The sequence below is a fragment of the Podarcis raffonei genome, chromosome 2, assembly GCF_027172205.1.
Source record: "Podarcis raffonei isolate rPodRaf1 chromosome 2, rPodRaf1.pri, whole genome shotgun sequence".
Taxonomy (NCBI): Eukaryota; Metazoa; Chordata; class Lepidosauria; order Squamata; family Lacertidae; genus Podarcis; species Podarcis raffonei.
Window position 1 is genome coordinate 31,422,919 of NC_070603.1, and position 27,920 is coordinate 31,450,838.

The 27,920-nt window shown below is 45.3% G+C and overlaps 1 protein-coding gene across 2 annotated transcripts; it reads left to right on the forward strand.

Annotated features, from left to right (window-relative positions):
* On the forward strand, positions 1-27,647 carry TIMP2 (TIMP metallopeptidase inhibitor 2). 2 transcript variants are annotated; one of them, XM_053375581.1, is made up of 5 exons: positions 1-483; positions 24,792-24,892; positions 26,281-26,389; positions 27,148-27,272; positions 27,408-27,647. In XM_053375581.1, exons 3-5 carry the CDS (start codon positions 26,281-26,283, stop codon positions 27,603-27,605), a joined length of 432 nt encoding a protein of 143 aa, XP_053231556.1. In that variant the 5' UTR covers positions 1-483; positions 24,792-24,892; the 3' UTR covers positions 27,606-27,647. The 2 variants fall into 2 exon arrangements, with proteins under 2 accessions (XP_053231556.1, XP_053231555.1); XM_053375580.1 differs by having other exon boundaries at positions 248-487.
* The last annotated feature ends 273 nt before the right edge of the window (positions 27,648-27,920 follow it).

Below are 27,920 nucleotides of genomic sequence, written 5' to 3' on the forward strand. Positions count from 1 at the left end.
CAGCAGCAAGCAGCAAGCAGCAGCAGCAGCCACGATCTGCGAGGCTCCGATTCTTCCAGTGGCGGGATCTTTTTCCAACCCCCAACCAGCCCGAGAGAGAAGGCCGAGTGCAAAGCCCAAACTTTCGCGACTGCCTGCTGCCGCCGCCGCCTAAGCGCCAGGAGTCGCCCTGGGATCGCCGCAGCAGCGGACGCAAAGAGAGAAGCACAGAAGACCGAGGCGGGCGCGCGCGCGCGTGTCTGGATGAGGCGGCAGCAGCAGTGAGCAGTCAAATCTCGCCCACCCGCCACCCCTCCTTCCTTCCCTCCTTCTCTCTCTCTCTGTCTATCTATCTGTCTGTCGGTCTCTGTCCGCAAGATGAGCGCTACGCTCCCAAGCCTCTTGGCCTCGCTGGCCGTGTTGCTCCTGGGAAGGATGGACCGCCTCGCCGACGCCTGCAGTTGCTCCCCGGTGCATCCGCAACAAGCGTTTTGCAATGCAGATGTAGGTAAGAAAAGGACGGCCACCCTCGCCTTCTCTGCGGCTCCCCTAGTGGCTTCTTACGCGGCGTGATCCCACCCAGCATTTCTATCTTTCTCTCTGCCCCCCCCCCGGCTGCTGCCTTCGCTCCCGCTGCAAACTCACTTGTTAGCAGCCAAAACAACCCCACCCCTTTATCCTGCAAGAAAAGAGCCGCGGTGCGCGCGGGGAAGGGAGTGGGGAGGTCGGTTCCCTCCTGCCCTGGCCTTGGCCAACAGTTGCTATTGTCAAGGAGGCTTTGGGGTTCATGAGATTGTTCCGCTGGCCGATTCTTTCCCCATCGGTTTAAGGCACACGCAGTCACACATACACACACACACAGAAGTGTCGTTCTCTGCTGGTATTCGCCTCTTTCCCCCGCCCTAGTACGCCTGCTCTGACCCGATCCACAGGAATTCATTGGAAAGCACAAAGGCAACCACGGACTCAAATTCCTCTTTTCTGACGATGGCTTTCTGCCTGCAAGATGCAGGCTGCCAGGGTTTGGTGGGAACAGCTTTGATACGGAGGGGTGGGGAGAGGTGGTGGAAACGGGAAGGGAATGAAACCAGGAAATGAAAACTTCACAAAGGCAAACGGAAAACGTCGGGCCATCTTCCCTGAGTCGACTCGGTCACACCGAAGGGTGTGGGGAGTGCTCCGTTCCTATTTGCATTGGTTAATTTTATTAATATATATATATATATATCTTTAAAAAATGCCTTTGCCAAAATAAACAGGGTAGGAGGGAGCCACATACTCCCCCACCCCCCAAAAAATCAACCTCCCAATTGGAAATTGACTTGCTGAACAGTTCTAGTGTAATTTAGCATGTGCACCTAGTTCCTATTTCCATTTCTTGAACTCAAGGTACAGCTGTGCTGTTATCACTGTTCTGGGGGTTGCAAGTTAATTCCCCTTGAACTAATTTGGTAGCGCTTCAAAAGGCAGGGCTGGGCTGACAGCCTACAAGGCGATCATCATCTTGTGGGGAAGCTGGAGAGACAGATGGAGGGAGGCATGGGAGGATCTGAGGCTACAGAGCCTGTCTGATGGCACCAGAAGGGAAGCTGCAGGGCAGGAGGAAGCTTGGTTGGGTCGGCGCAAAGCGGAAACCAGATTTCCATCGACTTACTGTATATAAATATCTTCACAGTTCCCTAAGCTCCTGGCTCAGGGGAAAGAAACTGTTTTCTTTCCTACGGGAGAATCTCGGCTCTGTTGACTATTTTTGCTGACTGCTGTTGCTTTTAATTGTCAGTAATACACCTCGGCTTCCTACTTCTGGGTGCCTTGAGCAACCCTCCAGGGAAACAGTATTTTTGTAGCTAAGAGACTTTTTTTGCCCCATCTGCATATCCTTCCTATGCAGTAATCAAGCTAGAGACCCAGGTTGCTTAATGAGGAAGGGCTCTGAGCATTCTGTATACAGTATATATAATTTCATCATATCTGCAGCCCTTGTTGGTCGGAAACAGCAAGGGTAGCAATGTTTAAGGAGAGGCATAAAGTCATAGTCATAGTATGTTGCCTCCTCACTTACTGCTTCTTAAGAGCTTCGTGTAGAAGTTTCTCACCGGGCCATAAGAGCACATTTAAAGCACATGGTTTCCTTCAAAGAATCCTGGGAACTTTAGCTTGTTAAGGTGCTGGGAATTGTGGCTCTTTGAGGTGCAAATGACCGTTCTCGGGGTTCTTTGTGGGAAGCCATGTGCTTTAAATGTATAGTGTGCATGTGACCTGTGTCTGCCCAAGAAGCAGGAATGCCCCTTTAGTACTTGTGTGTATGGGTTTAACTTTGCAATCCTTTCTTCATCACGAGAACAGAAGACTAGGGGTATTCTATTTCTGCAGTCAGGGTCTCTTGTGTCTGATCACCTAGTCCAGTCAGTCAGGGCACAATCTAAGACACTTTGCCAAGGCCACAGAACCTGATTTCAACGTGAGGGTGTGTAGCCTTGGAAGATGTGAAGTAATAATACAGGAGAGAGGGTCTTGCCCTCACTACAGAATAACCACATGAGGCTCCCCAATATTTGGGATTAGAGAACAGGACTTCCAAGTTATTGGGTTTGTGTGGTGTAAGCCTGAGTCTCCAGGACTTGCCTTTTTAGAAATTAACTAAGGAGAAAAGATCCCCGCCCCCCTTTCTGGCTGTCTAATCTGGGTCTCTGTAGGCCTAAAGATCTCTGGTCTGCCTGATTTGGGAAGACCTGATTTTGGATTGTGCTTTCTGTTCCACCTGCTGCTTCCCTGGCTTTGCGACGTGCAGGACTTTGGAGACCATTTTTTTTCCAGGCAGAGCAGTGCACCATGGGTACTAGCTTTCGGCGTGAGTGGGGAGAAGTCTGCAGTGTGGCCTTCTGCCCAGCATTGCTGGGGCCCTCATGAGAAAAATTAGCACTGTGTGTTTCCATCTTGATTCAATCAAGAACTTCATCTGCCAGCTCAGCTAAATGCTGAAGAAGAGGGCTTGATCATTCCATTTTGTGATGTCATAGTGTGCGTCCTTCGCACTTGTCAAATGGTGAAAAGGGCTGAATGGAGAGCTGAGTGAGAGAGGCTGCCTTGCCCTTCTCATTTACTAGGCACTCAGTGCTGGGTCACTCACTGGTGGTTCTTTTATTAGTAGGCGTTGCCATTCTCTTTTCCCAATTTGCTCAGCTTGGAAACTACTGAAAGGCCGAGCCTGATAGGGCTGGGTCTCAAATTCCACTTTTCCCTATGAATAATCCCCTTATTAAAATTTAACCTATTAAACAAGCAGCCCTGGCCCCAGTTTCAAGATCTTGCTCTAGAGATGGAATTTGAAAATGCTCTGGCAGGACAGCCTCTCTGCTGCAACAGTCTCGTCCATTAGAAGTTCCAGACTCTCAGACTGCCTTCTCTGAAACTGTAGTGTGTCCAGGAACTGAGCAGCTGCTGTCAGCAGCAGCCATTTGCGGTTTCACTTTGCTTTTCCAGTGTCACTTCCCTCCACAGAAGTAGACATCTCTGAGATATGAGAACCAGTCATTGTATAGTGTCTGGAGCACATACTCTCGGCATCTAAAGCCTTTCATGTGGGAATCCAGTGAGACCTCACAGGACCCTTTTTGCTCCCTGCAACTAGCAAGAAAGATCCTTTTAACCCCTTTTAACAACAAGCAACACTTTTAGTTCTCCATTGGCCATGCCTCAATTTCTACCAGGCTAGCAGAGAGGATGCCCCTAGCCCCATGCACTTTATATCTGGAATTGGACTGTGCAGTTTAACTTGCTCCCTTCTGTTTAGTATCCTTTCATTTGCACACCAAAGCCCAGCTTCTAGTTACGGCAGATTTCGAAGTAATCTGCCAATGTGCTTTATTCTGTAAATTATTGATTTGTGATATGAATGGATGTGAAGGTGACAAAGGCCTTTAGCAATATGCAGAAAAGTTTATTACTATGTATAACAAGCAAGTAGAAAGTCTATAGAGGAGTGTTAGTAGCCTAATAAAAATAAGGGTCAATATGGGAGAGAAGCCATATTGGTTATTCGGAAAACAGAAAACAAAATGTGAAATCTAACATGCATTCCAATCAGTGTTTCCTGATGTTCAGTTTTACCAGATGTGATCCAAGCTGTGAAACAGTGCTGAATACAGCTATTTTTTTAAAAAATCATTTTTATTGATTTTCCAATAAAAACAGCCACTGAATACAGCTATTTAAAGAGACATCTTGCTATAGGGTCTGCCCTCTTCCTATGCAAATGAGTTTTTCAGACCTTTTATTATGTATCCATGGAACACCACATTTGAAGGTACTTTGGGTCCAGTCTGTTTAGGACTATGTGCGTTAATACAAGAACCTTGAATATGGTCTGGTAGCAAATTGGTAACCTCTTTTTAACAGGTACAGTTTGTTCATAAAAAGCTTCCCAGGATAGTTCATTGGTTAAAGAGTGTTGATTGTGTGAATAAAAGCAAAGGGAATTTGTGGGGATTACCTGGCAGGAAATGTGGACTGGCAAAAACCACTATTTGGAAAAAGTCAGTACAACTATTGAAGTGTCACCCTCAGTTGGTTCTGCCGTGCGTGAGTGTCTGTGTGCATAGACATAGCCAGGGGAGCAGCTGCCCCCATCAAGTAAATAAATAAAAATACTTAACTAAAAGTAGAAATTGTAGAAATATTTTGACAGATTTTTTTGAGCACTTGGGTCAAAAGAAAGTAATTTAAAGTAAAAGTTGTTGAGATGTTTCATTCTGAATCTGCTAGACAGAGCCAGACAGAGGATGATGACAGGTGGGTGTCCTGCCCCCCCCAACATAAATCCTAGCTATGCCCATGTGTGTGTGTGTATTAGAATTATATATTCACACTTAGGTTGTGTACACACTGCACATTTAAAGCACACACCCCTGCAAAAGAATCATGGGAAGTGTTGTTCACCCCTCACAAAGCTACAATTTCTAGTATCCATAACAAACTACAGTTCTCAGGATTCTTTAGTGGAAGCCATGTGCTAAAGCATGTGCTACACTATGTGCTACACTATGTATAGTGTTACACTATGTATAGTGTACATGTGCTACACTATGTATAGTGTTTACACAGCCCCCCTGTTACACATGGAGAGTTGCTTTTAGAAATGATGAGTTAGATTTTAAAAGACGTTTAGACAAATACAGTAAATGGGTTATGGATTTTTATCAATAGTGATTAGCCACAGCTAAACAGAAACTCCCCAGTCAGAAGCAGTATACGGCACCTCCAGTTATCAGAGGCTGGAAACAGACTATAAGGGACGGGCACTGCCTTCATGCCCTGCTTGTCAACCTTCCCAGAGGCATCTAGTTGGCCGCTGTTAAGAAAAGAATGCTGGACAAGATGGACCTTGGTCACGCCCAGCAGGGCTCTTCTTATGTTCTTATCCCATTCTCTCTCATGTGCAGGCAGGCACACAGATCAGTTTGCAGAGAGAGAGATTTGTGCTGTTTTTATTCCTCTCGGGAAGCCCTTTTGGCTGACACGGCCCATGGAGAAACAACAGATGTCTGTTTACTCTGCTTGCATTCCATCGCACTGGCTTGTAGTAGAGTCTATAGAAAGCAGCAGCAGCAGCCATGCTGCATTTTACTGTTTTCCTTCCCCTTCCCTGCAGTTGTTTTCACGTCATCAACTACAGCACCGGTTCATGGTGCCATGGGGTGCTATGATCTGCACACTTTAATTGGAGTCCACTTCACATCTTGGCTCTGCAGTGGTAACTTTGTGCAGCATCATGCTGTGGATGATTATATTTGTCCTCCTGGCTCCTATGAGTTCCCAAAAAGCACTTCTCTCTCCACTCAACTGCCTGTCAGGTTAGAGCTGTTAGATCATCTGGATCGGACTTGTACTGAGCAAGGCCAAGGAACAGGGCTGGGATTGCAAATGGGTGTGTGTATTATGTTACATTTATTCACTTTTAAAACATCCAGATTCTTCCAGTAAAATATGCAAATTCTGTGTTCAGTATAATTTGGGCTAAACTAATGTGTCACTTGGAAGCATGTCAGGAATTTAATAATGACAAACACACCCCTCCGGATTTTCATTGGAGCTTTAGTGTGCAGTGATGGAATCCCACCCCACAAAATCCCACCCCACCTCCATGATGTTATTAGCCTTAGGAGGAAAAACACTCTTCCTACGTGCTGTGGTCCTGATAAAAATCACTTCCTGCACCTATTACTTTTATTATTTTAAAATCTCTGATGTCCTTTCAAGTTATACACTTAGCGTCATATGTGGTTTAACATTTAGTTGCAGCCTCAGAGATTTCTAAATACTTTGTTCTAAAGAAGTCCACTCTGATTCATTTAAAGTTACTGACCTCCTGGGTGACTCACATACTTCTCCCGAATTGGAGCAGAGCTGTATATTTCAGGCTGTTGCCTGTTCTTGGGATGAGGAGGAAGGCCAATGGCCAGTTTCACTGGTCCAAGCTGGCTCTTCCCTTTTGCCTGGAACATGACTAATATAGCTCCAGCTGCACCGACTACTATTACAATTCAATTTATTTACATTATTTACTATTGCTATTCACGTTATTTACATTTATATCCCGCCTTTCTTCCAGAAAACTCACAACAACCCTGTGAAGTAGATTAGGCTGAGAGAGTGTGACCCTGTAAACTTTGTGGCTGCAGGGGGTGGGATTTGAACCTAAGTCTCCCCAGAGCTCACCTGTATCGTTGACCTGCTATATACAATGTAATTGGCAGAGAGAACATGAAAGTGTACCCACCTCACTTTCCAAACCAGGATTTTCCCATGTTAACTATCAATATTAACAACTTCTTGCTGCATTTCCCCTACCATGGACAAGTTGTTTTATCCCCATTCCCTACACCAGAACTGTGATCCAAACAAAATGCCCCCAAAGTGCTTTTGACATGGGAGAAAAGCTTTAATACGTGCCAGTGGCAGTTTACTTTCCCTGCCAAACGGCCACTTATAGGGTGGTATTTTTGCTGGGATCGTGGAAGAGTAAGGAAATGGTTAATAAAATAAAATAAAAATACCCTCACTGCAGTCTCAATCCCATGGCTGCTATTTAAAGTTTTTTAAAGAATCACATATTGCCAGGCTATGCATTTAGATGTAACGTATAATTTGGCCCTACACAAAGAACTGGGGGGAAACAGAATATAGGATGTAGATGGGGAAAGGCAGAGCATAGGATTTGCAGAAAGACACGGTGTGAGGCAGAAAATTTTTCCAGCGCTAAATTTTTCCATGCAAAAACATGATTGCATAAGTTCATTAGTAACTATAAATATTGGGCATGCTTGACAGCTTTAAAGTTTTTAGTTCTGTTTACTAACCGCAACTCCTATCAGCCATGGCCAGTGGCCAGGGATCATGGGAGTTGTAGTCCAGCAACATCTGGAGGGCACCACATTGTCTTCCTTTGCTGTAGGACACCAGAATATTTTCCTTCACAAATTACCCTAATTCACCATTTCCTGGAAAACCCTCATCACTGCCAGAGAGGATGAAAACGGACAGGAGAGGTTTTGACAAGTAGCTTTTGTAGGAAGAAATAAAATTGGTTGATACACTCCTACCTTTCGAGAGTCCGAGAACATGGAAGGAGTATGTCGTGTCATTTAGGGGCTTGTTTCATCCACTCTGCTGTATGTGTTGGTCTGCTTCCTGTGAACTTCTGTGAGCAGTATAGCTATGCAATGCTTGGAGATAATTTGGTGATTCTCAAATGTGTTTGGATTTTGGAGAGACAGAGTTGACATTTGCCGGGGGTAGGTAGGGAACATCTGCACTGTGTATAGGTGCTTTAATCTTTGCCAGCTGGGCAAGGCAATGCAACCAAGAAATGCCACTGGAGAATTTGGTGTCTGGAAACCAGTGGACAGATTCCCCGTTTTAGAGAGGATGTCCTAGGTATGGGCTGTGCAACATATCTAATAAGGTGGGGGATCTCTGAACTGTAAACTGTTATATACTCTTATATTACCGGGAGTTGTAGTTTGGTGTGTGTGCGCAATGAGAATTCTGCCTATACAATGCCGTCTTGAACACTGTAGCTACCCAGCTATCAAGAGCATGAGACTTATCCATGTAGAACCACTCTGCACTTTCTGCTTTTTTTTGTAGCTAGACTGTAGGTGGAAAATAATAAACAGCTTACCTTGTTTTGGAAGATTTCATAACCTGGAAGGGCTCCCACAAGATGTAGGAGTAGCTGCTGTAGCTAATTTGGGCTGTATTCAATTCTAGCTCTGTGGTTTCTAATCCTTCCAAAGCACCTGACTGATACCCTCCAGCCCCAGCTACTTAAGCTGCATATTTGGCACGTGGGCCGTTAGACTACTAAAGCATAAGGTTCTCTCCAGAGCAGAAGCAGAGAGGGTATTTGGGCCCTCTCTATGGTTACTAGAAGGGATGTAAGTGGCACCACAAATGAAGTACAGAGATGGGCAATATACAGTGGCACCTCGGGTTAAGTACTTAATTCATTCCGGAGGTCCGTTCTTAACCTGAAACTGTTCTTAACCTGAAGCACGACTTTAGCTAATGGGGCCTCCTGCTGCTGCCGCGCCGCCGGAGCACGATTTCTGTTCTTATCCTGAAACAAAGTTCTTAACCTGAAGCGCTATTTCTGGGTTAGCGGAGTCTGTAACCTGAAGTGTATGTAACCTGAAGTGTATGTAACCTGAGGTACCACTGTATAGCTCATAGGGAGTTTTCCTGGGCGCCTCTGTTGTGCTGAGCTCAGCCATGCCAACTGAGACTAGCAGAGATGCTAACTGTATTTGTGAGAGCAAACTTAGCCTACGTTGGGCACGGGAATGCTATAGCTGCGACTCATTTTTGAGAAGGACCACATCTTGCACTGCAGAAGGGCTGAAGGGATAGCAACATGAGTGAGCAGCCAAGAGACTGCTGATGCTGTTGTCATACGATGAGAAGGGACTCAAGACTGCCTTTGGCTTTTGCATACTGGAAAGGAGGAATAAAAACCCCTCTTGCTTCTGTGCCATTTGGGAGAAGAAAGTGGGCGAAGTGCACTGTAAAAGGGAGCTGTGCTGGAGGCCAAATGGAAACAACTCCAGGGGCCATGCTCTCAAATATCTTGGGCTCAAATTGGCATTTTCCTTACAGCAGGCTTGCTTCTGCTCTTGGGGACTGGGTTGGTTTTTTTAAGTGGGGGCATTTGTGAGTGCTTCAGACTGTCTCTGTTTTGTAGGAGAGATTCAAGTGCGTACAGGAAATTTAGGTTTGCACAGTTAAAGTAGTTTACCTTAGCACAAAAAATCTACTTAAGAAAACAACATACCGGTACTTTTTGCAGTTAGGAAAGTGGTGGGGGAATGTGCTAAGAAATGTGGAATGAACAAATGATTAACAGGAAGACATGTAAACACCACCACCCCACACACAAATCCAGATGAATGCTCATTGCTGCATAACCTCCCCATAAAGAAATAATAACAAATGCTTACTAAAGATGGGGCATAGTTAAATCATCACGTAAGCTTTGTAGAAGCAAATTAGGATGAATGCTCAATAAACAGACTGTCTGAAGAAGCCCTAAGTGTTGGATTTGGGAATAATAAGTTGTGAGAAGTGAAGGGGTGTCAGTGTCAAGTTCTGTACCTGCATGCCCTGTTTTGCTCTTACCCCAATATCAGGTTTAAACAGGTACCATAATGTCTGTGTCATGGACATTTTGGGCTTTTTTTGTTTGTTTGCTTCTATCATGTTTTTAGCCTCATGCTACATTGAATGCGTTCTGTCTAGGACTGGACCATGCCAAAATTGTGTGCTGACTAATAAATCCACTTGCTGGGGCTTGTTCTTTCTGGGCAAATTCTTCCAAAGATTGGTGCCAGTCCAACAGCTTGTGACAAGAGTCTTGTGCTAAGCATACTGGAATGCTGGCCAGGGGCGAGGAGAACAATTCATTACTATGGACCAAAGAAAGTTGGAGACTTTTTCCAGGTCAAAGTGGAAAGAACAGATAGGAGACTCATAATCCAAAATCCATCAGAGTGCCTCCTCCCCATTTTAAAGCTGGAGGCTATGTGTCTCATACTTGAATGTGTCACTTTATTCTGATATTTTACTCTGGGAATCTCTCTGGGACATCTGCCATGGAATCCATTTAAACCTCATTATTATTGTGTTTTGCATTGCCAGTGCTTCAGATCTGTAGATTATAGCTGGGGTCGCATTACTACTATGTACTTTTTAGACTTCCTGTCTTCTGTTTACACATATCCTACAGTTTCTGAGAAGCTTTGCTGGCTTTTCCCATGTGGAAAGTTCTGCATTTTTTTTAAATATATAAAACTGTGTTTATGACTGGCTTTGAATCTCATACTGTATACCTATTTTTAATTCACGTCCCTGTTCATTCAGAGTCTTTCACCCAGACATACATAGCACAGATTCTTCTGGCTAAGAAGTTTCTCACAGTTCTCAAACACTCACTCAACCGTTGGTAAATCTGGGATGGATGGCGGAAGAATCTCACCTTACCTCATAATGTGTGTTGTGGCTTGGTTTTCTTCAGCTTCTTTGGGTTTGTCTTGCTGTGTTTGTTTCTTGCCTTTATTATCCTCACTTCTTCTGTAGTGACTTGGTCTCCGCTTTGTATGCACTGAGTGTGGAATGTAGATAATCTCTGAGAAAAAGAAGTGGGGACTTGACCTTAGTCTACCCTGCATTGGAGTGAAAGTGCTCCACAAGTGCAGAATTAAGTTTCTTGCCTGCTGTTGCATTTGTGGTAACATCTCTGAGGGCAAGTCAAGTTCCAGAATGTCATTCCCCTCTACCCCAGAAAACATAGTTGTCAATGAACTCCCTCTTCATCCAAGAACACAGACCCTCCAAGTGTCCCTATTTTCCAGGAACATCCGTGATTTAGAGAAGCCACCACGGTTTCTTATTTGATCCCAGAGTGTCCCACTTTTCCTTATGATGTCCCTATTTTCTTTGGAGAAATCTTGGGGAGTAGGGAGTTATCCGCCCCCCGAGCTGTTTGAAGGCAATCCTGTATAGGGAAGTTTTTTTTAATGTTTAATGTTTTATTTTTTTATATATATGTTGGAAGCTCCCCACAGTGGCTGGGGCAACCCAGTAAGATGTGTGGGGTATAAATAGTAAAATTGTCATTATGGAATGGGATGTTCCTATTTTCATTGGAGAAATGTTGGAAGGTATGAGAGCACCCCCCACTTGAAATTATGCCAGTCAAGGCATGCATGCTCTGAGGCCTCTCTCACTGTCTACCTGATTTCACTCCCCTGAGGGCTGGAATGTGATTTTCAGAGCAGCAGAACCCACCTAAATGCAGGGTGCTAAAAGATAAGTTGACCTTTGCAGATGTTTGAATTGGGGCATCCAGCACATGGGAAACCTAGGCCTTTGCTTTGAGAGATCCAAACCAAGCCAGCTCTGTGGCCATTACTCCAGTTTATTGCAGATGTGATAGGGTGAAACTACATGGGACAATCTGCTTCTGTGCCTGCATTAGATCCAGAAGCCACACTTGTAACTGTGTTGATGCTGATGTGGGATGACTTGTCCTGCATCAGAGTGTTTAAAGGGGAATAATGTGTCATGGGACAGCCTGGCACCAATACCGCTCCAGAAACAGGTGCCACAAGCACTCATCTGCAGCACATGTCCCTGGGATTTGTTTGTATATCAGATATACTGTATCTGACATACAGGTGGCCTATAAAGTTGAGGCAGTTCCACACCAGACATTTAAAGCCCATTCAATGGACATTTAAAGCACATTACTTCCCCCCAAAGAATCCTGGGATCTGTAGTTTAAGGTTGCTGTGAATTGTAGCTCTGTGAGAGGGAAACTACAGTTCTCAGGATTCTTTAGGGGGAAGCCATGTGTTTCCACTGAGTGTGTTTTAAATGCATTCTGTAGATCTGCCCTTGCACTAGTAAAGACTTTCCTTAGAGGGTAGCGAGGTACTAACTAAACATACCCCTCAACTGCCCCAGTTAAATTGGGACATCCCATTTTGGGCAGCCGTGCTCTGAAGAAAAAATGTGAGGGTTGTGTTACTTGTGTGGGAGCACATCCCGCTTTTCCGTGGTGACACGTTGGAGGGACAGGGTGCTCCAGGAAAGATGGATTGAAGTGGATTCTCCTTTGGGGGGGGGAGCAGTTCTCTCTCCCTTACAAACACAAAAGTTATCTATGCGAATATTACCCTTGGCAATTCCTGCAGATTTCAGGAACAGCACAATACATTTTACTGCCCGAGGCAAAGGGCAAGATGACGCCTCCCTCATTCCATGCACAAGAGTTGACATGGTAGCTGAATCCTGTTTTAACAGTGGTGATGGGCCAAAGGCATCCACTTCACCCAAGAGCAGTGAGCTTAAGGGGTGCATGGAATTGTAGAGTTGGAAGGGGCCCCGAGAGTCATGTAGTCCAACTTCCTGCAATGCTATAATTGGTCATTTGTATGACGCCTTCCCATAGTTAAAACATGCTCAAGGTGGCTTACATCAAAATACGATGAACAGAAATCAAAAGGAAGTGACAGCCATGCTCATTTAAACTCATTGGTGCCATTCCTTGGCCATCAGGCTTGTGCTTGTTGTTGGGATTGTACTGTACAGAAACAAATAGGAAAGGCTAGAGAAAGTATCATCATGCATTTGAAGTGTGTGTATGTGTGCACTGTAGACAATAATCCTATCAGCACTGCATTTTTAAGGCAGATGCAGATAAAATCGAGGGTTCGGATAACAAATGGTTTGAAATGTGTCTTGGTTTTAGAGCTTTGTGCTATTTTTAGATAAGTTCTTAGGTTAAATAAGTTGAGTATACTAAGTATCACTTGTAAATCTGCAGATTCAAATTCCACCTGAGTGCCCTTGGGCGTTTCCTAACTTCCTTTCTGTGATGACCATGAACTAATCGGTCGGGCTTCTTGGGTGTAGACTGAGGAACCTTCTGTTTTACAGGCGAAGGGGCTAAGTGGTCTTTTCCATTCCATTTCCCCCAAAATTTGCAGTAACAATCTCAATCTCAACACTGGCGCTTCATTATGTTGCTGAAAGGTTAGGGCCCCTCCAGACTGGTGTGTTTGTGTGTTTTGCAGGTGTATTCTATAACATGTCATTGGTGCAATAATAGTGCATTTGTGGTGGATTTGTATACTGGACTGTACACACCATCCCACTTTTTATTAGCTGTTCTGTGATGCTTTCGCAGTGTTGCTGCTATTACTATCTGGTGGGGCACTCTTGTGCTATAGTGCAACAAAAGCAGGACTCCACCTTGGAACATTACAGGATCTTAGCATGAAGCTTGCAGGAGCAAACAGTGTTGAGAGCAGGATCACATATAACTGCCCCATGAGCACAAATAATCATGAATGCCTGGTAAAGAGTATGTCTGGAGGGGCCCTTAGTATCTATTTGTGGATGCAACCCTGTGTGCATTCCTTGTGTCATTTTACACACTCTGTGCATTTGCTCTGAAGGAAGGTGTGCAGCCTCTGTCCTTCATGTGTTGTATGTGCTGTGTATGTGCTGTATTTGCATCTTCTGCTGGAATCGGTGTTAATTATAGTACAGTTTTTGCTCTTTTTGTGGTCGTGGGTTCACAGCTTTCGGCTGGCCTTGAGTGGGAGGGTGGGGTCTTGCCTGTGTTGTCATGCCAGGATTTGGAGACACTAAATGTGCCTCCATGGCCCAGTGTAACTATGGGATCATGCCCCCATCCTCTTTCCTCACCTCTGAGCTGGGGCTACAGGGGCTGGAACCTACACACATCGAGCCAGAGAGGGGCTTGCTAAGCAGCAAGACATCTCACTGTGTTGCAGACCTTACCGCAACTGATCGTAAGCCAAATCCCCTTTGCCTTTCTCTGGAGACTAGAGAATTTCTCTGACTCACGTTGAGCCTTGGAAAGCAAGGACACTGCTTTGCAAGCCTCCCTGGTGTACAGCAAAAGGGAAATATTGGCGGATCTCGCAAGGAAAGGAAAAGAAAAAGAAGTAAAGTGCTGACTAGTGGTGAGCTGATGAGCATGCCTGGGGTCCAAGGGTAATAGCTACTATTCTGCAAAGCTGCACTGGTTTCTCTGTGTGTATGTGTGTGCGCGCACACTGTGTGGTTATTACTGCTCGCTCCTGTTGCTTCTCTCCAGTGCACTATGCTGTGAGTGATAAAAGTGATTATATTGCTGCGCTTTTTGCTTGCTTTCTCTTTATCATATAGCCCTCTCTGCTGAAATCTCAGTGTAAAATGAGTATGTTGTCAAGAGAATCTACCCACTTTTAAAAGAATAGGAAGGAGCCTGACTCTCACCTCACACTTGAACACACAATAAGGTAGTGCCCTAGAAGTAAAATTACACAGAGCTAGGCCCAGCTTCCCAACTTGGTACGAGTCTTCGTAGGGCACAAACCACAAGCTTATAAGCAAAGAACAAACCTTGGTTACAGCTTGTGGGCTATTTAGAGTGAGACAAACCTTGATCCGGGGTTTGTACATAAAGCTAAGCTGAACTATGGCTTAGCTCCTGGTAGTATGGCAGCAACAGAAGCAGGGGAGGTGTTAGGAGGCATAAATTTATCACTGTTGCACCTGCATATTTGCCCATTCATGTTAAGCCATACTTTGGCTTAGCATTATCTGCATGGTGCAGAGAACTGAGGAGAGTTTTTCACTTGATGCTGGGTCAGGAGATTATACTTCTGTGCCAATAAATTCTGAATTATCCATAAACTGTCATTTTCTGAACATGGAAGTGGGGACACCATCTTGTTCTTTGCCCCAGGTAGCAAAATGGGCCAGATCTGGGAGCAAAGGTTTGGAAGCCCCACCTTCAACTGCTGGAAAACTTGTTGTTCTTCAGCCTCTAAAATTTCAGCAGGGATTACTCATACTTTCAAATGTACCTTCACAGTCATAAGGCCTAGGAACTTGTTATGTGCTGACTTTAAAAAAAGTAGAAACTGAAATTCTCAGGAAACTGGACCCCATAACCTGGCTGTCTGTACTTTTTGTGCTCCTGTGGAATTGCCGTCTCAAACATATCTCTGTTTCACAGAGAGATAAACTTCTGGAAGCTGTTCTAAAAATGCATGCCAGTACAGCAGCAAATAAGTAGAGTAAAGGTTGATTTGGTGTACATTACTCCGTCTTCTACACTTCATCAAAACCATGGGCAGGGAGCCTCAGGCCCAAGGACCAAATTGAGCCTTTCAGGCCTTTGGGACTTTTCCAGGACCAGGACCCATCTCAAATCTTGCCCTTCACTGCCCCTTCTCTGCACCCTGCTCAAGTAACTTTGCCTGTCTGGAATTGGTTCTTGGGGTACTATAATGCCTCTTGCTTGCATGTAGGAATCTATTTTTTTGCATGGCAGAAATGAAGTCTACTGTACAAAGCTTAGAGTCAATATGTTGCTCCTCCCACTTTTGTATCTGGCCCCACGCACCATCTGGAAAGTTGCCCATGAGGAAATGTGTCCCTCTGTCCTGGCTGAAACAGGTCCCTGCTTTGTTGCATTGCTCTGGAGCTGTTAATACCTCCTTATGTTCCCTTTTGAAGACCTGTCACTTACAGTGGACTCCAAGGATGAATCAGGCTTCCTATATTGCACTATCAAAACCATAGCTGCCAGCAAGGGAACAAACCAAATTCCCTGTGGTTTAGTTTAACTTAATTCCTACTTGAGTCTTGACCCAAGAAAAGTATCCATTCTGATGACGCCAGCAAAGACTTGTGTGCTCAAAGGCCAGGCTAGGGACTGCTGTGGGTTCATTGTGCTTAGAGAATTAAAACCAAAGGGAAGTCTGGGTTACAGTGATGCAACTAGCTCGGTTGTTGACATTTACTGAGAGAGAACAAAGACCCAGTGGAACTACCCAGTGTGCATATGGCTTTCACTTGGATTGGATAAAACCAGAAGACTTTCAGGGGAGGTGGTTTTGCACCCAATTTTAGGCAAGGTTTTGCAGTCTGCAATGAAATAAGTTATCTTCTGGTTAGCATGCCGAAAGATAACCTTGCTTGACAGTCCAGTCTAAGGATACCAGTAGATGCTTTTAAATTTTGCTTTACTTTGTCATACCTCCTTTTTGCCCACTATCTTAATAACATCTTCTTGAATTCATAACTGGAGCAGTGTAACTGAGCATCTGAGATGAGGCGGCCCGGCTTTTGGCACATGCCAGTCTCCACAGAGGTGGAATATCTTGCATATTCCCCTTGCTCTCTTAATGGGGCTAGGTGGCATTACTAGGGTTTCCCAGAGAAGAAAGGTGTCAGAGCAGCATGCGTGGAGCATGAGATGTTGAGCAAACGGAAGCTTGCTTGTGCTGGTTTAGGGAGCAGCAGGGTCTACCTGGGATCATTAGGTCCCTTGCCTGTTCCTTATTTCTGGAGATTCCTCTGTCTTCTCATCCTGAGCAGACTAGCCAGCTCCATGCAGAAACCAGCATTTGGAAGGGCTACTAGTAATATGGGGGCGGGGAAGCTTTTTCCATTTAGCAAATGTGGGAGAGATGGCTCTGAGTGGCTGGAGAAGATTTTGAAGGTAGCACTTGAACAGCATTGATTTCTTCCCACACCCATCAAGGAACTGGGAGAAAGAGCGTCAGCTTTAGATATAAGTAGGTTGCTTGTCTGGAACGGCTCCTGATCTAGAAGCATCGGTGACTCTAGGATACTTGGGCTGCTTCTCTGTCCATGTGCAAGATGTATCCCGTTCCCCTGCCCTCTTGGGTCACTTCCAGCCTTCAGTTCTACCACTGCATCTTGCTGAGCTGGATAATAGAACAAGCACACCCCTTTACTCTTGCCTCTGGTTAGAGGAGAGGCTTGATAGGTCAGCCCAAAAGTCATGTGTTTGACTGAAAGGCAGGAGGGAGATAATCGATTCCTCTAATGCATTGTACGTAGGCCTGCTTTTGAAGGCTATTTGGAAGCTCCAGTTAATGCAAAATGTAGTTGCTATGGTGCTAAATGGGACGCGGGTTGCGCTGTGGGTTAAACCACAGAGCTTAGGACTTGCCGATCAGAAGGTCGGCGGTTTGAATCCCTGCGGCGGCGTGAGCTACCGTTGCTCGGTCCCTGCTCCTGCCAACCTAGCAGTTCGAAAGCACCTCAAAGTGCGAGTAGATAAATAGGTACCGCTCCGGCGGGAAGGTAAACGGCGTTTCCGTGCGCTGCTCTGGTTCGCCAGAAGCGGCTTAGTCATGCTAGCCACATGACCCGGAAGCTGTACGCTGGCTCCCTCGGCCAATAAAGCGAGATGAGCGCCGCAACCCCAGAGTTGGTCACGACTGGACCTAATGGTCAGGGGTCCCTTTACCTTTACCTTTATGGTGCTAAATGAGACTGTCTGTTGGGGACACAGACAGCAATGGGAGGCAGTGATCGGAGACTTGGATGGCTTTAAAGGTGGATTAGATACGTGAGGACTAGGCTTATCAAAGGCTTCTGGCCCTGATGGCTGAGTTCTTTCTCCATTGTCAGAGGCAGTATGGCTCTGAATGGCAGTTGCTGGGGGTCACAGGTGAGCAGAGTGCTCTTGCGCTCATATCCTGCTTGCAGGCTTTCCATGGGTATCTGGTTGACCAGTAGGAGAACAGGATGCTGGACTAGATGGGCCATTGACCTGATTCAGCATGCTCTTCTTGTGTTTTTATGGCACATTTCATAAGATACTGCATTATACTGAGTAAGATTATTGGTACACCTAGCTCAGAGTTAGCTACACTGACTGGGAGTGGCTCTGCAGGATTTCAGAGAGGGGTCTCTCCCAGCCATACCTGGAGATGTAGGGGATTGAAGCTGGGATCTTTTGGGTGCAAAGCAGATGCTCTGCCCCTGAGCTACAGCCCTTCCCCATCTTCCTGGTGCTTTAACATTTGAACCAATCCGTTTCCAAGCACAATTCAAAGTGCTGAGGCTTACCTTAAATCAGGGCGGTCCAACTTTTCATACCAAGCGGGCCACAAAAGTACTTTGACACAGAACCCATGGGCCACACACTGCCCTTCGCTTTCCGGGGGGGGGGGAGCGAAGCCAAAATTTGACCCTAGAGCTCTCCCACTTCTTCCCAAAGCTGGGAAAGTGCTAATTAGGCCTTGGGAAGGAGGCTGGAGCACCCTGTCAGGGCCCTCATGCCTCCTTCCCAAAGCCCAGTGTCTCCTATAACCAGCTTTGGGAAGGCAACAAGAGGGGGGTGCAGGGGGTGGGTTGGATAATGGATAATTTTGTCGAGGGCCACTAAAAAGGCCTTGCCCCGCATGTTGGACCGCCCTGCCTTAAGTCCTCCATGGCAGGGAATTTATTCCCTTGAACTTGGTCATATTCCCTTGAACTGTGGCCATTGCTGAGGCTGTCCATCAGGTGCCCTTGGGGTCTGAAGTGATGCCTTTATCAAATGACTTTTGGTACCTACTTTTGGTTATTTTTTTGGTACCAGACAAAGACCTCTTTGTTTTCCTAGCTTTTAGACTCTTGTTATTGCTTTATGCTGCTGGTTTGATTTTTGTTTTGTTTTTTAAAAAATACAGTGTTTGTTTTTTTAATTGTTTTTGTGAGCTACTCAGGAAATATTTATACAGAAGGGTGTCTTATAAATTCTTAAGTTAAATAAGATGAAAAATGGAGAATTGCGCTGCTAGAACCACAATCTGTATTTGCTGAAACGGACATATTTGAAACTTCTACTAATAGCTTATTAAACAGCCTGCACCCATGTCCTATGTTGTCAAAGGCACACCTTTCTCTTGCAGAGAGGAGTTCAGTGCTAAGTTGTTAAACCTCCCAGCTCTTTAAAGCACAAATCTCCATTTGCTTGTAGGGCTGCAAGGGGAAGAAAGCACGTGGGATTCCTTTTTTCCTTGATCTTCTCTTTGGGATTCATGAACATAAATGCATACAAACACACACTCTTGATTCCTTTTCCCTGATCTCTGGCTTGGCTGAACTGCCGGGTGCTTGGCTTAGAAAGTGCAAAGCAGCAGTTCCCTTCTACAAAGCCACACTGTTCAGAACAAAAATCTTCCTTCTACGAGGTTGCATTTTTTGCCAGTGATTCAGCAGCACGTGAGTGGAAAAGCCTGGAGCCGTAACTATTAGCCAGGCCTAAAGACTCTCAGCTGCTGTCACACAATCGTCTGGGCCAGGCCAAAAGCATCCAAGCCAGGCCACAGCCAGTTTGCAGCAAACGGAACTCAAAGCGGGCTCTGAAACTGAGCCTGATGATGGATGCACCATATGTGCAGTGATGGGAGAGGGCCCTGCGCACAGTGATGTGTCCTCCCCTTTCCTGGGATGCTTGAAACTCCTAACTAGGATTAATGCTGAAGGAAACAGTGAAAATCATAGACCTGGAGCTGACTTGCTTCAGCCCAGCATTTCACACTGAGAGCCTGCCACGTTTGCATGTCTCAATAAGCCAGACTTTCCAGCTTATTGTGGTTTCTTGTGAACAAGTGACTCCTCTCCTGGCTCAAGTGGCACAAACAAACCAGGAAACGTTGGCTTTCCATTACTGTATATCCAAACAAGGAATCATGGTTTATTGCTCCCTGACAAGTAGCTGTAGCTAACCAGCCTTCTGCCATGGTTTGTTGTTGGCTTGCTGATTGTGGCTTGCTAGTTAGAAATTATCTAACTGCACAACTGCCTGTATCCCACCATTTAAGAGTTAACACATGTCCAGTGCCATCTTCCCAGTGGTTTAGAGGCAAAGGCAAACAAGTACCATCCGTCTTACTCGTGACTACCTTTAACGTGCCTTCTTTTATTTTTCTGTTCTCTGAACGTAGCTGGTTGTTTCAATCATCAGCAGAGTTGAAAAAGACCCAGTGGGTAGTTGATTCCAGGGGTGGCCAATGGACTGCCCACAAGCTGCATCTGAACCACAAAGCGGTTGCGGCTAGACTCCAAGGGCCTTACTAAATTTTATTCAGATTGTGGTGTGTGTGGTTTTTTAAAAAAAGTGTTCACAGTTTCTCTTGTGAGGTTGCACTTTAAAATTGTTTTCAGAAGCTGTGAGCAAGAAAAAGACTCCTCACTGGTTTGTGTTTTGTATGCTACGCCCCTGCTGATAACCTAAACTGAGATTATCCAGTTACTTACCGTGACTGAGCAAGCCACACCTTGCCCGGCATCTCATCCGAAAATGTCCCCAACCCTTTATATTTTGCACAACACATTCTGAACAGTGTCGGTTTCAGAAGCAGCTGGCTGCAATGGCCAGAGCAGGCAACAGTTTCCTAAAGCTAATGCCTCCCTCTCTGCCTGCCTTTGTGTCCATCTTGTTTTCTCTCTGGAGTTGTGAAAGAGTAGGAACATGAAACCCAAACATGGGCTATCCATCTCTGGGCTGGATTACTGCAGGCAAGATAACTAGCTCAAGGGGATTTGACACATTTCAGCACTTGCAAGCCTCTGCTGCTTGTGTTGGGCCAACTTTCCTGTGAAGCTTTTCTTTGGGAAAGAAGATCACAGATGAAGCGGCTTTTTATCCAGCAGAAAGTGAGGCCTATACCTGGGGAGTGGGCCCTGGGTCACATGACCGAGCTGGACAAGGCTTTGAACAGGTGGAAGTCTCTACTTGCCCCACCCCACATACAGAACACCTTTTTTTTGGGGGGGGGGAGTTACACCAGTGTTAATTCTGCTGGCTGAAGTTCTGCTGGATAAGCCCTGGATGAGCCAAGGTGAGGGGCTTAGGCTGGTGTATCTCCAGCTCAGCCGGGGGTGGATGGGGACTCAGTGGTCGAGCACATGGTTTTTACACACAGGATCCCAAGTTCCACTCCCTGGAACCTCCAGTTAAATTATCTTGGGCAGAACTGCTGGAAACGACCCTGTTTCAGTTCTTGCAGAGCGTCTCTGCCAGTGAGAGTAAGCGATATTTAGCATGGATGGCCCAACAGCCTGACTTGAGGATTGGAAACCTTTTGTAGAATATCTAAATAGCTATTGTAAACATGTAAAAACGCAAGGAGTATTTGAATGGAGAACAGCAGTAAAACATGTATTTGGAAGCAAGAGGAAAGGATAGGGTACAATGTGCAGCAGTATTAGAAAACATGGAGAAACCATGGAGGGGTAGAGGGGAGGTCAAATGATAAATGAATATTAATTGGAACATATGCATTGTGTATAAAGTTTGTAAGCTTTTGAAACTTATAATTAATTAAAAACAACAACAACAACCAGCCTGACTCTCCATAAGGCAGCTTTATATGAGGAATCTTCCAGCCAGCAGGATGTTGAGTCAGGTTTGCGTATGAGGAAAAAATGATACGGTCTCTCTCAACACAGAGGAGCTGTGTCCAGTAAAAACAATGAAGAGTCCTGTGGCAAGACAAAGACTAACAAATGCATGCCTCTGATAAAGCACGATGTGGCTCCTGGAAGCTTTGTGCTGCAATAAATGTGCTGGCTTTTTTTGGTACCACAGGACCCTGCCTCCTTTTTTCTGCTGCCCGCTACAGACTAACATGGCTGCCCCTCTGGAATTCATACTCAATTACGCTGATTGGCAACATGTGTATGGCATTCCAGAGTTTACTGATGGAATGTGTTGCTCTACAAGATGTTCTGAGTAGGCCTGGGCGGTGTATCAATTTGATACGTGGCCCAGGAACAGTTTGATATCCAGAGCGTGATGGCGCCTTCACCTGGTAGTATATTGGCGGTGGAGCAATATTACCGTCTCCACTGCCAGGCACTGGTGGCATTCAGAGCAGAGATGGTTCCACCCCACTGCCTCTTGGGTCCGGGGCCAATGCAGCTTGTTCCTCCCTATACTTTTCAACATCGTGATGTATTGCGATGTTGGGCTGGTGATACACCACAATGTTGAAAACCTGATATTGCATAGCCCTAGTTCTGAGGACCTGCTGGTGCCACTCAGGACTTCTGGAAACAGGGTTTCCTTCCCCCTGAGAGTTACAATCATTTCTGGTTCAATTTTCAGTCAGGGGTAGGACCGTGGCTCAGTGGTAGAGCAACTTCAGCGCATGCAGAAGGTCACAGGTTCAATCCCAGGCAGGTAGGGGAAGGAGAGACCCCCGGTCTGAAACCCTGAAGAGCTGCTGCCGCTTAGTGTAGACAATACTGTGGTAGATGGACAATGACCTGGTTCAATATAAAGCAGCTTCCTGTGTTCCTAATGTCTGAGCTTTTGGTGGTGGTGTTTTGTTTTGTTTTTTAAAAAAGTAAGTTTCTAGCCCTTATAATTGCAGAGAGAATAACGAAAGTGGGAGGACTGGGTTGCACAGTCTAGACCAAGTCATGCAACAACTGATCAGGAGAACATCCAAGGCATTAAAGGACCTATAGGCTGCTTTGCCTGCTTGCTTCCAGTCTCCTCTGTGGCACAGAAGCAAGGCAAAAAGTTATAATTACCAAGCAACCCGGTTACTAAAAGATATACAGCATATGCATTGTATTGGGGTGCCTGCTGCCCCCTGTGGGTTGGTTTGCTTATGTTTTCTCTGTGTGCACTTAGGTGTGGCATACGCATTTAGTTTCTGCTACCTGCTAGTGGTGCAGTTGTCTTATTTATTTATTTATAAAAAAATATTTCTTTACAGCTGTATCATAAAAAAATATATCACACTGGTTTGCAGCAATATAAAAACAAAACAAAAACCAAACAATAAAATCATAAGAAGTTAAAAACAAGTGAAAAGCAAAAAGAAATTACCATAAAAGCAAACACCACTAGACCATTGTGGGGAGTGTATTCTTCAGTGTGTGGTGGTTCTGTTGCAGGCTAAAGTGTGTCAGATCATGCCTTCAGGCAAGGATTTGGTTTGACCTTTAATCATCATTTTTGTTTTCCCTGGTGATGTATTAAAGTATAAGTTTATAGTGCTTGCTTGCTTGGGGCGTAAAGTTTTGTACCAGTGTCGTTAATGAACAAATAGTGGTGGGTGGGAGAGAAGTAATGTGACCCAGAGGTCTATCATTGAGGTACATTAGCCTTCCTCAAACCAGTGCCTTCCAGACATTTTGCACTGCAGCTTCCAGCACCCCTGACCAGTCGCCACACTGTCTGTGGGTGCGTAGGGGTTGGAGCCCAACAATATCCAGATGGCACCAGGTTGGGAGAAAGTACAGGTAGATTGGCTGGTCTGGACCCAGCTTAGTAATTTCGATACTGTATTATTTTATATGTTGAGAGCATGCAGACTCATGAAAAAAAATATTGCCCTTCTTAATTCGAATCGCTTTTTCTTTAGCATCAGCACAACAATAAATGTTTTCATCAACTCAGGTGTGGGGCATCTTCTTGCCTCAGGTGCACATTTTGTGCAAGAATTCAAAACATTAGAGCAGGATTCACCTAATGAGTCCGGCCAGGAGAAGACCTGTGTGAGGATTCCACTTTTACAATGGGATCCCCCCAAACTGACTCTGAGGGCATCAGGAAAAACCCCCAAATCAGCATGCAGCAGTAGGAGAAGGGGGTATCATTCCATCTAGCAAGCTGAAATATTTGTACTGACAGAACGTTGGCCTTAGCACAGTCTTGAATTCCTCCCTTAGTATTTCTCCAACTTTAAACTTTTTTTGGGCATTGTGCCTGGCACCATTGTGCACAATGTTGCCAAAAAACAGTCAGTTACCACAAACAGTCTGCTCTCTGTGAATGAACAACTGTCCAGCGTAATATGTTACCCCAGACCTGAATGAATCTTTCTACATGCCAAAGCCATGTTGATCATGGGTGTATGTTTTACCTCCAATACCATTTCTCCTTGTGGACCTCCCTGGACGTATTTGAACAGTTTTGGTTGATACAAAGTGAATGTTAGGGTTCATTCAAACCAGTTCATTTATCTATGGTAACAAATTGATTACCATCTTGCTTTTGCAGGATATTTGCAAAATTGCTTTTGTGACCAGCTTTTTATCCAGGACACAAGGTCCTACCCCTGCATCTCTTCGGCTAATAAATCACTCAGCATCTTGCACACAGATCGCCTTCGCCCTATACCACATGCCTCAGCTGTGCCTTTTGCAAATAAAAATAAGCTTATTAACTTTCACTTTAAATGCTTCTACTTAAAATGCTTGTTGAAATTGAAAGATCTTAGGCCAAGTGCTTGAAGTTCAACAGGGTGGGGTTGGGCACTGTTTCAGTGCTAAGAATTTCATCCTCCCATTATCTCTCTCAATAAGGCTGCGTATACACTATATATTTAAAGCTCATGGCTTCCCCCTAAAGATCTCTGGGAATGGTAGTTTACTCTTCAAAGAGCTGCAATTCCCAGTAACCCTTAACAAACCACAGCTCCCAGGGTTCTTTGGGGGAAATAATGTGCTTCCATTGTGCTTTAAATGTTTGATGTGTACATAGCCTAAGATTCTGAATTTCAATGGCAAATACATTCAACAAGAGAAGGCTATTAGTCTTCACACTTGATAACAACCAATATCCCTACAGGAACATGTTTCAGTTGCAATTTCAGTCTCCCCTGTCTTGGAGACCGGTTGCAGATCTGTGGCCTTTTGCTCTGAAATAAATACAACAAGGAGGCATTTCCAGCCTCTTCCTATAATCAAAGAACCGCAGAGAGTAATCAGGGGAGGGCAGTATATTGTTTGCAGCAAAGATGTCCCTAGGGATTAACAGCTTCAGGCTTTGCCTGCTGAGGCTGCTGAGTGTGGCAAAGGGTGGCGAGTGAGATTCTCTGTTGCTAGGATTCTAGTAAGCCTTGGAAGGCCTGGACCCAGCACTGGTGTTGCATCTGTCTCCTAATTTCCTCTGTGTCTTTATGTTTCAGTGATCAGAGCAAAGGCTGTCTCCGAAAAAGAGGTGGACTCCGGTAATGACATCTATGGAAACCCCATCAAACGCATCCAGTATGAAATCAAGCAGATAAAGGTAATGAACAGTATAATTGTACGGACCTTAACTTAAAAGAAATGATGTATTTATATATCTAAGTCTACACACACACACACACACACACACACACACACATGCAAGTAACTTCCAAACCCATTGACTTGCTGCCGTTCTAGCTAGAATGATGCAGCTGTTTTGCTAAACAATTAAATGGTGCCAGAAAAGGTTTTGGAAGCTTATAGTTACCACAATCCTCCAAAGTAGTTCTTAATATCTTAAGACGTTTTTATGATGGTGTCTTTCCAACACTGGGTTCTCAAGTGCCTCACTCTGGCCCAACAGAACTGACTGAAGAAAAGGGGGGGAACCCCTCTAGTTCGGGCTATTTTATGGCTTATAAACACCCCATAGTTTGTTATGAGTGCTGGGAATTGTAGCTCTGTGAGAAGAAGACTACAGTTCCCAGGATGTGTTCAGTGGAGTGGGGGAATGTGCTTTAAATGTATGGTGTGTATGCAGCCTTATGCTTAAGGACACCATAAGCATGGGATCTAAACCTCCTTCCTGTCCCTAGTGAGGGGTGGGTTAGAAATCATATTAAAGTGGATGATGAGGGACAAGGTACATCAGAGGGAGATACCAAGTGCTTGAGAGGGCAGGAACCATGACAGGTTGCTTGTAGAGGAAAAACAGCTCCAATAGTGTCCCCACCCCCTGGCCACTTCCTATATTTCTGCATATAATTCTATGGGGAAAGCAGAGGCAATGCCATTCGAAATAGGCCTCTTTGGGGCTGAGTAGAAGGGGAAATGGCTCAAAGAGACTCCAGAGCAAAGTAGTGCACACCACCACTTTAAGCCCTAATGCTGGGATACTTGGACATCCTGGGCCAAGGTCTTCTTCCTGAACTGGGTCAGTTCTTCCTGCTTACCTTTGAGCAATGTGTGTTGCCAGCTTCTGAGTTCCTCTAATACAGCTGTGCATTCTTCTGTTCTTTCAGGGCAAGCATTTTGCTGGAGGGAGAGGAGTGGTGGAGCAAAGCGAACATTTTGTAGTTTCTCTTTCTTTTATGAATGTCACCGCACTTTTATTGATTTTGCATATATGAATAATAACAACAAACAACAGAATCCCTTCCACCCTCTCTCCCACTCCCTGGGGAAGAATATACCTATAACAATTTTCATACCAACGTGGGATTCTATGCCATGAACAATAGGTGGTCTGAAGCCATGACTGTACTTGTTTTTGAACTTGCACATCTCCCTGAGAGTCTTGTTACTGAAGGGTGTCAAAATAAATAATTCAATAGGTCCATGTGTAGTTTCTCCTGCTTGGGAGTGCCTTGTATGCTCCTTTACATCAAAGCTGGCCTTGCTGTATGTATTCTGCCCATAGCTTCACCCAACTTCTTCCCCTTCCAGATGTTTAAAGGGCCCGACCAGGACATTGAATTCATCTACACGGCTCCTTCTTCGGCTGTCTGTGGAGTGACGCTGGATGTTACTGGCAAGAAAGAGTATCTCATTGCAGGTAAGGAGTATCTCTTGAGGCAAGGAAAAGGAGGACTGTAATGGTTTTTAAAGATACTTTATACATGCCATTTGGAGCTGGAGGAAAGTTAAATAGGGATTGAATGGGAAATCATGGTGTTAGGTGGGATGTTCAAATCCTTGCTCTAGTTAGGAAGTTCAATGGGCAAGGACTTGAGCAAGTCACAGTTGCTCAGCCTAAACTACTTCACAGGGGACTTGGTTGTAAAGCTAAAACACAGCTCTTTGGAGGAAGGGGACAAATATGAAATCAGCAGAGCTTCCTTGGGATGTAACCAGACTGTGTCCTGTTCTGGCTACTAGTCATGAGCACTAAATGCACTCCTAACTACAAATGCAATCTGCCCTCCATTGTGCAAGAAGAGTTTGTGGCATATTGCAAACTGCCCTATACAGTAGTCAGTATTATGCAGCTGAGACTGCTTTCCCTTTAAATGATCTTGGTGTAGAGCTTTGCACAGCGCCACCTCCTGGTGTTCCCTTGAAAGGGTATCTGTTCTTGTCTGGACATGAGCAAAGCAGACCCATTGGTCTAACTCAGCACGCCAGTTCTTGTTGTGATAGGAACGTGTCTTGTATGAAATCACACACACACTCCTTCCACCACCCCACGTACACTTGTTTGTGTTTGTCCAAGATAAGACACTTGATAGGGCGATGTGCTTGATGAGGGGTGCGTGCGTGCGTGCACAACCATAGGACAACCATGCCCCAACTAAAACCATTTTGCTCTGCCAGGGAAATCTGAAGGCAACGGCAAGATGCACATCACGCTGTGTGACTTCATCATTCCTTGGGACTCCCTCAGTGCTACCCAGAAGAAGAGTCTAAACCAGCGGTACCAAATGGGCTGTGAGTGCAAGGTAATAAACCAAATAATGAGACCATTTCAGCTTGTTGACTTCCTGCTAATCTGTATGCATGAGCCTCCTCAGGAGAAGCGTTTTGCTTTAGTTGCAGTGATGGCAAATCGCTCAAGCCAATTGTGTCTTTTGCAGATCTCCCGATGCCCTTCCATCCCCTGCTATGTCTCTGCTCAGGACGAGTGCCTGTGGACTGACTGGGTGACAGAGAAGAACATCAACGGGCGGCAGGCAAAGCACTTTGCCTGCATCAAGCGGAGCGATGGTTCGTGCGCGTGGTACCGTGGAGTGGCCCCACCCAAGAAGGAGTTTCTTGACATTGAGGACCCTTGAGTCCCCAAAGCCATGGCAGTCCAGTAGCCAATAGCAACAAAGCCGGCAAGATATTAGACTGGTCCACCTTTGACATCACTTCCTGGAAACAGCATGAAAATAAGGTCTCCTGGGCGGGCACAACAGTGGTGGAGGGAGGGGCTAAGGAAAGGGATGTCTAGGCCACTCATATATTGCTCAGTCTGTTTCTTCTCCTGTGTTAAGCGCCAAGGGGTGGTTTCTTGCCTTTGGGATTACATATGCCAATATGCCAAGGCACAGTGGAGGGACCAGAGTGTACAATATGAGTGGCCAAAAGGTGTTGCCTCTGATTCT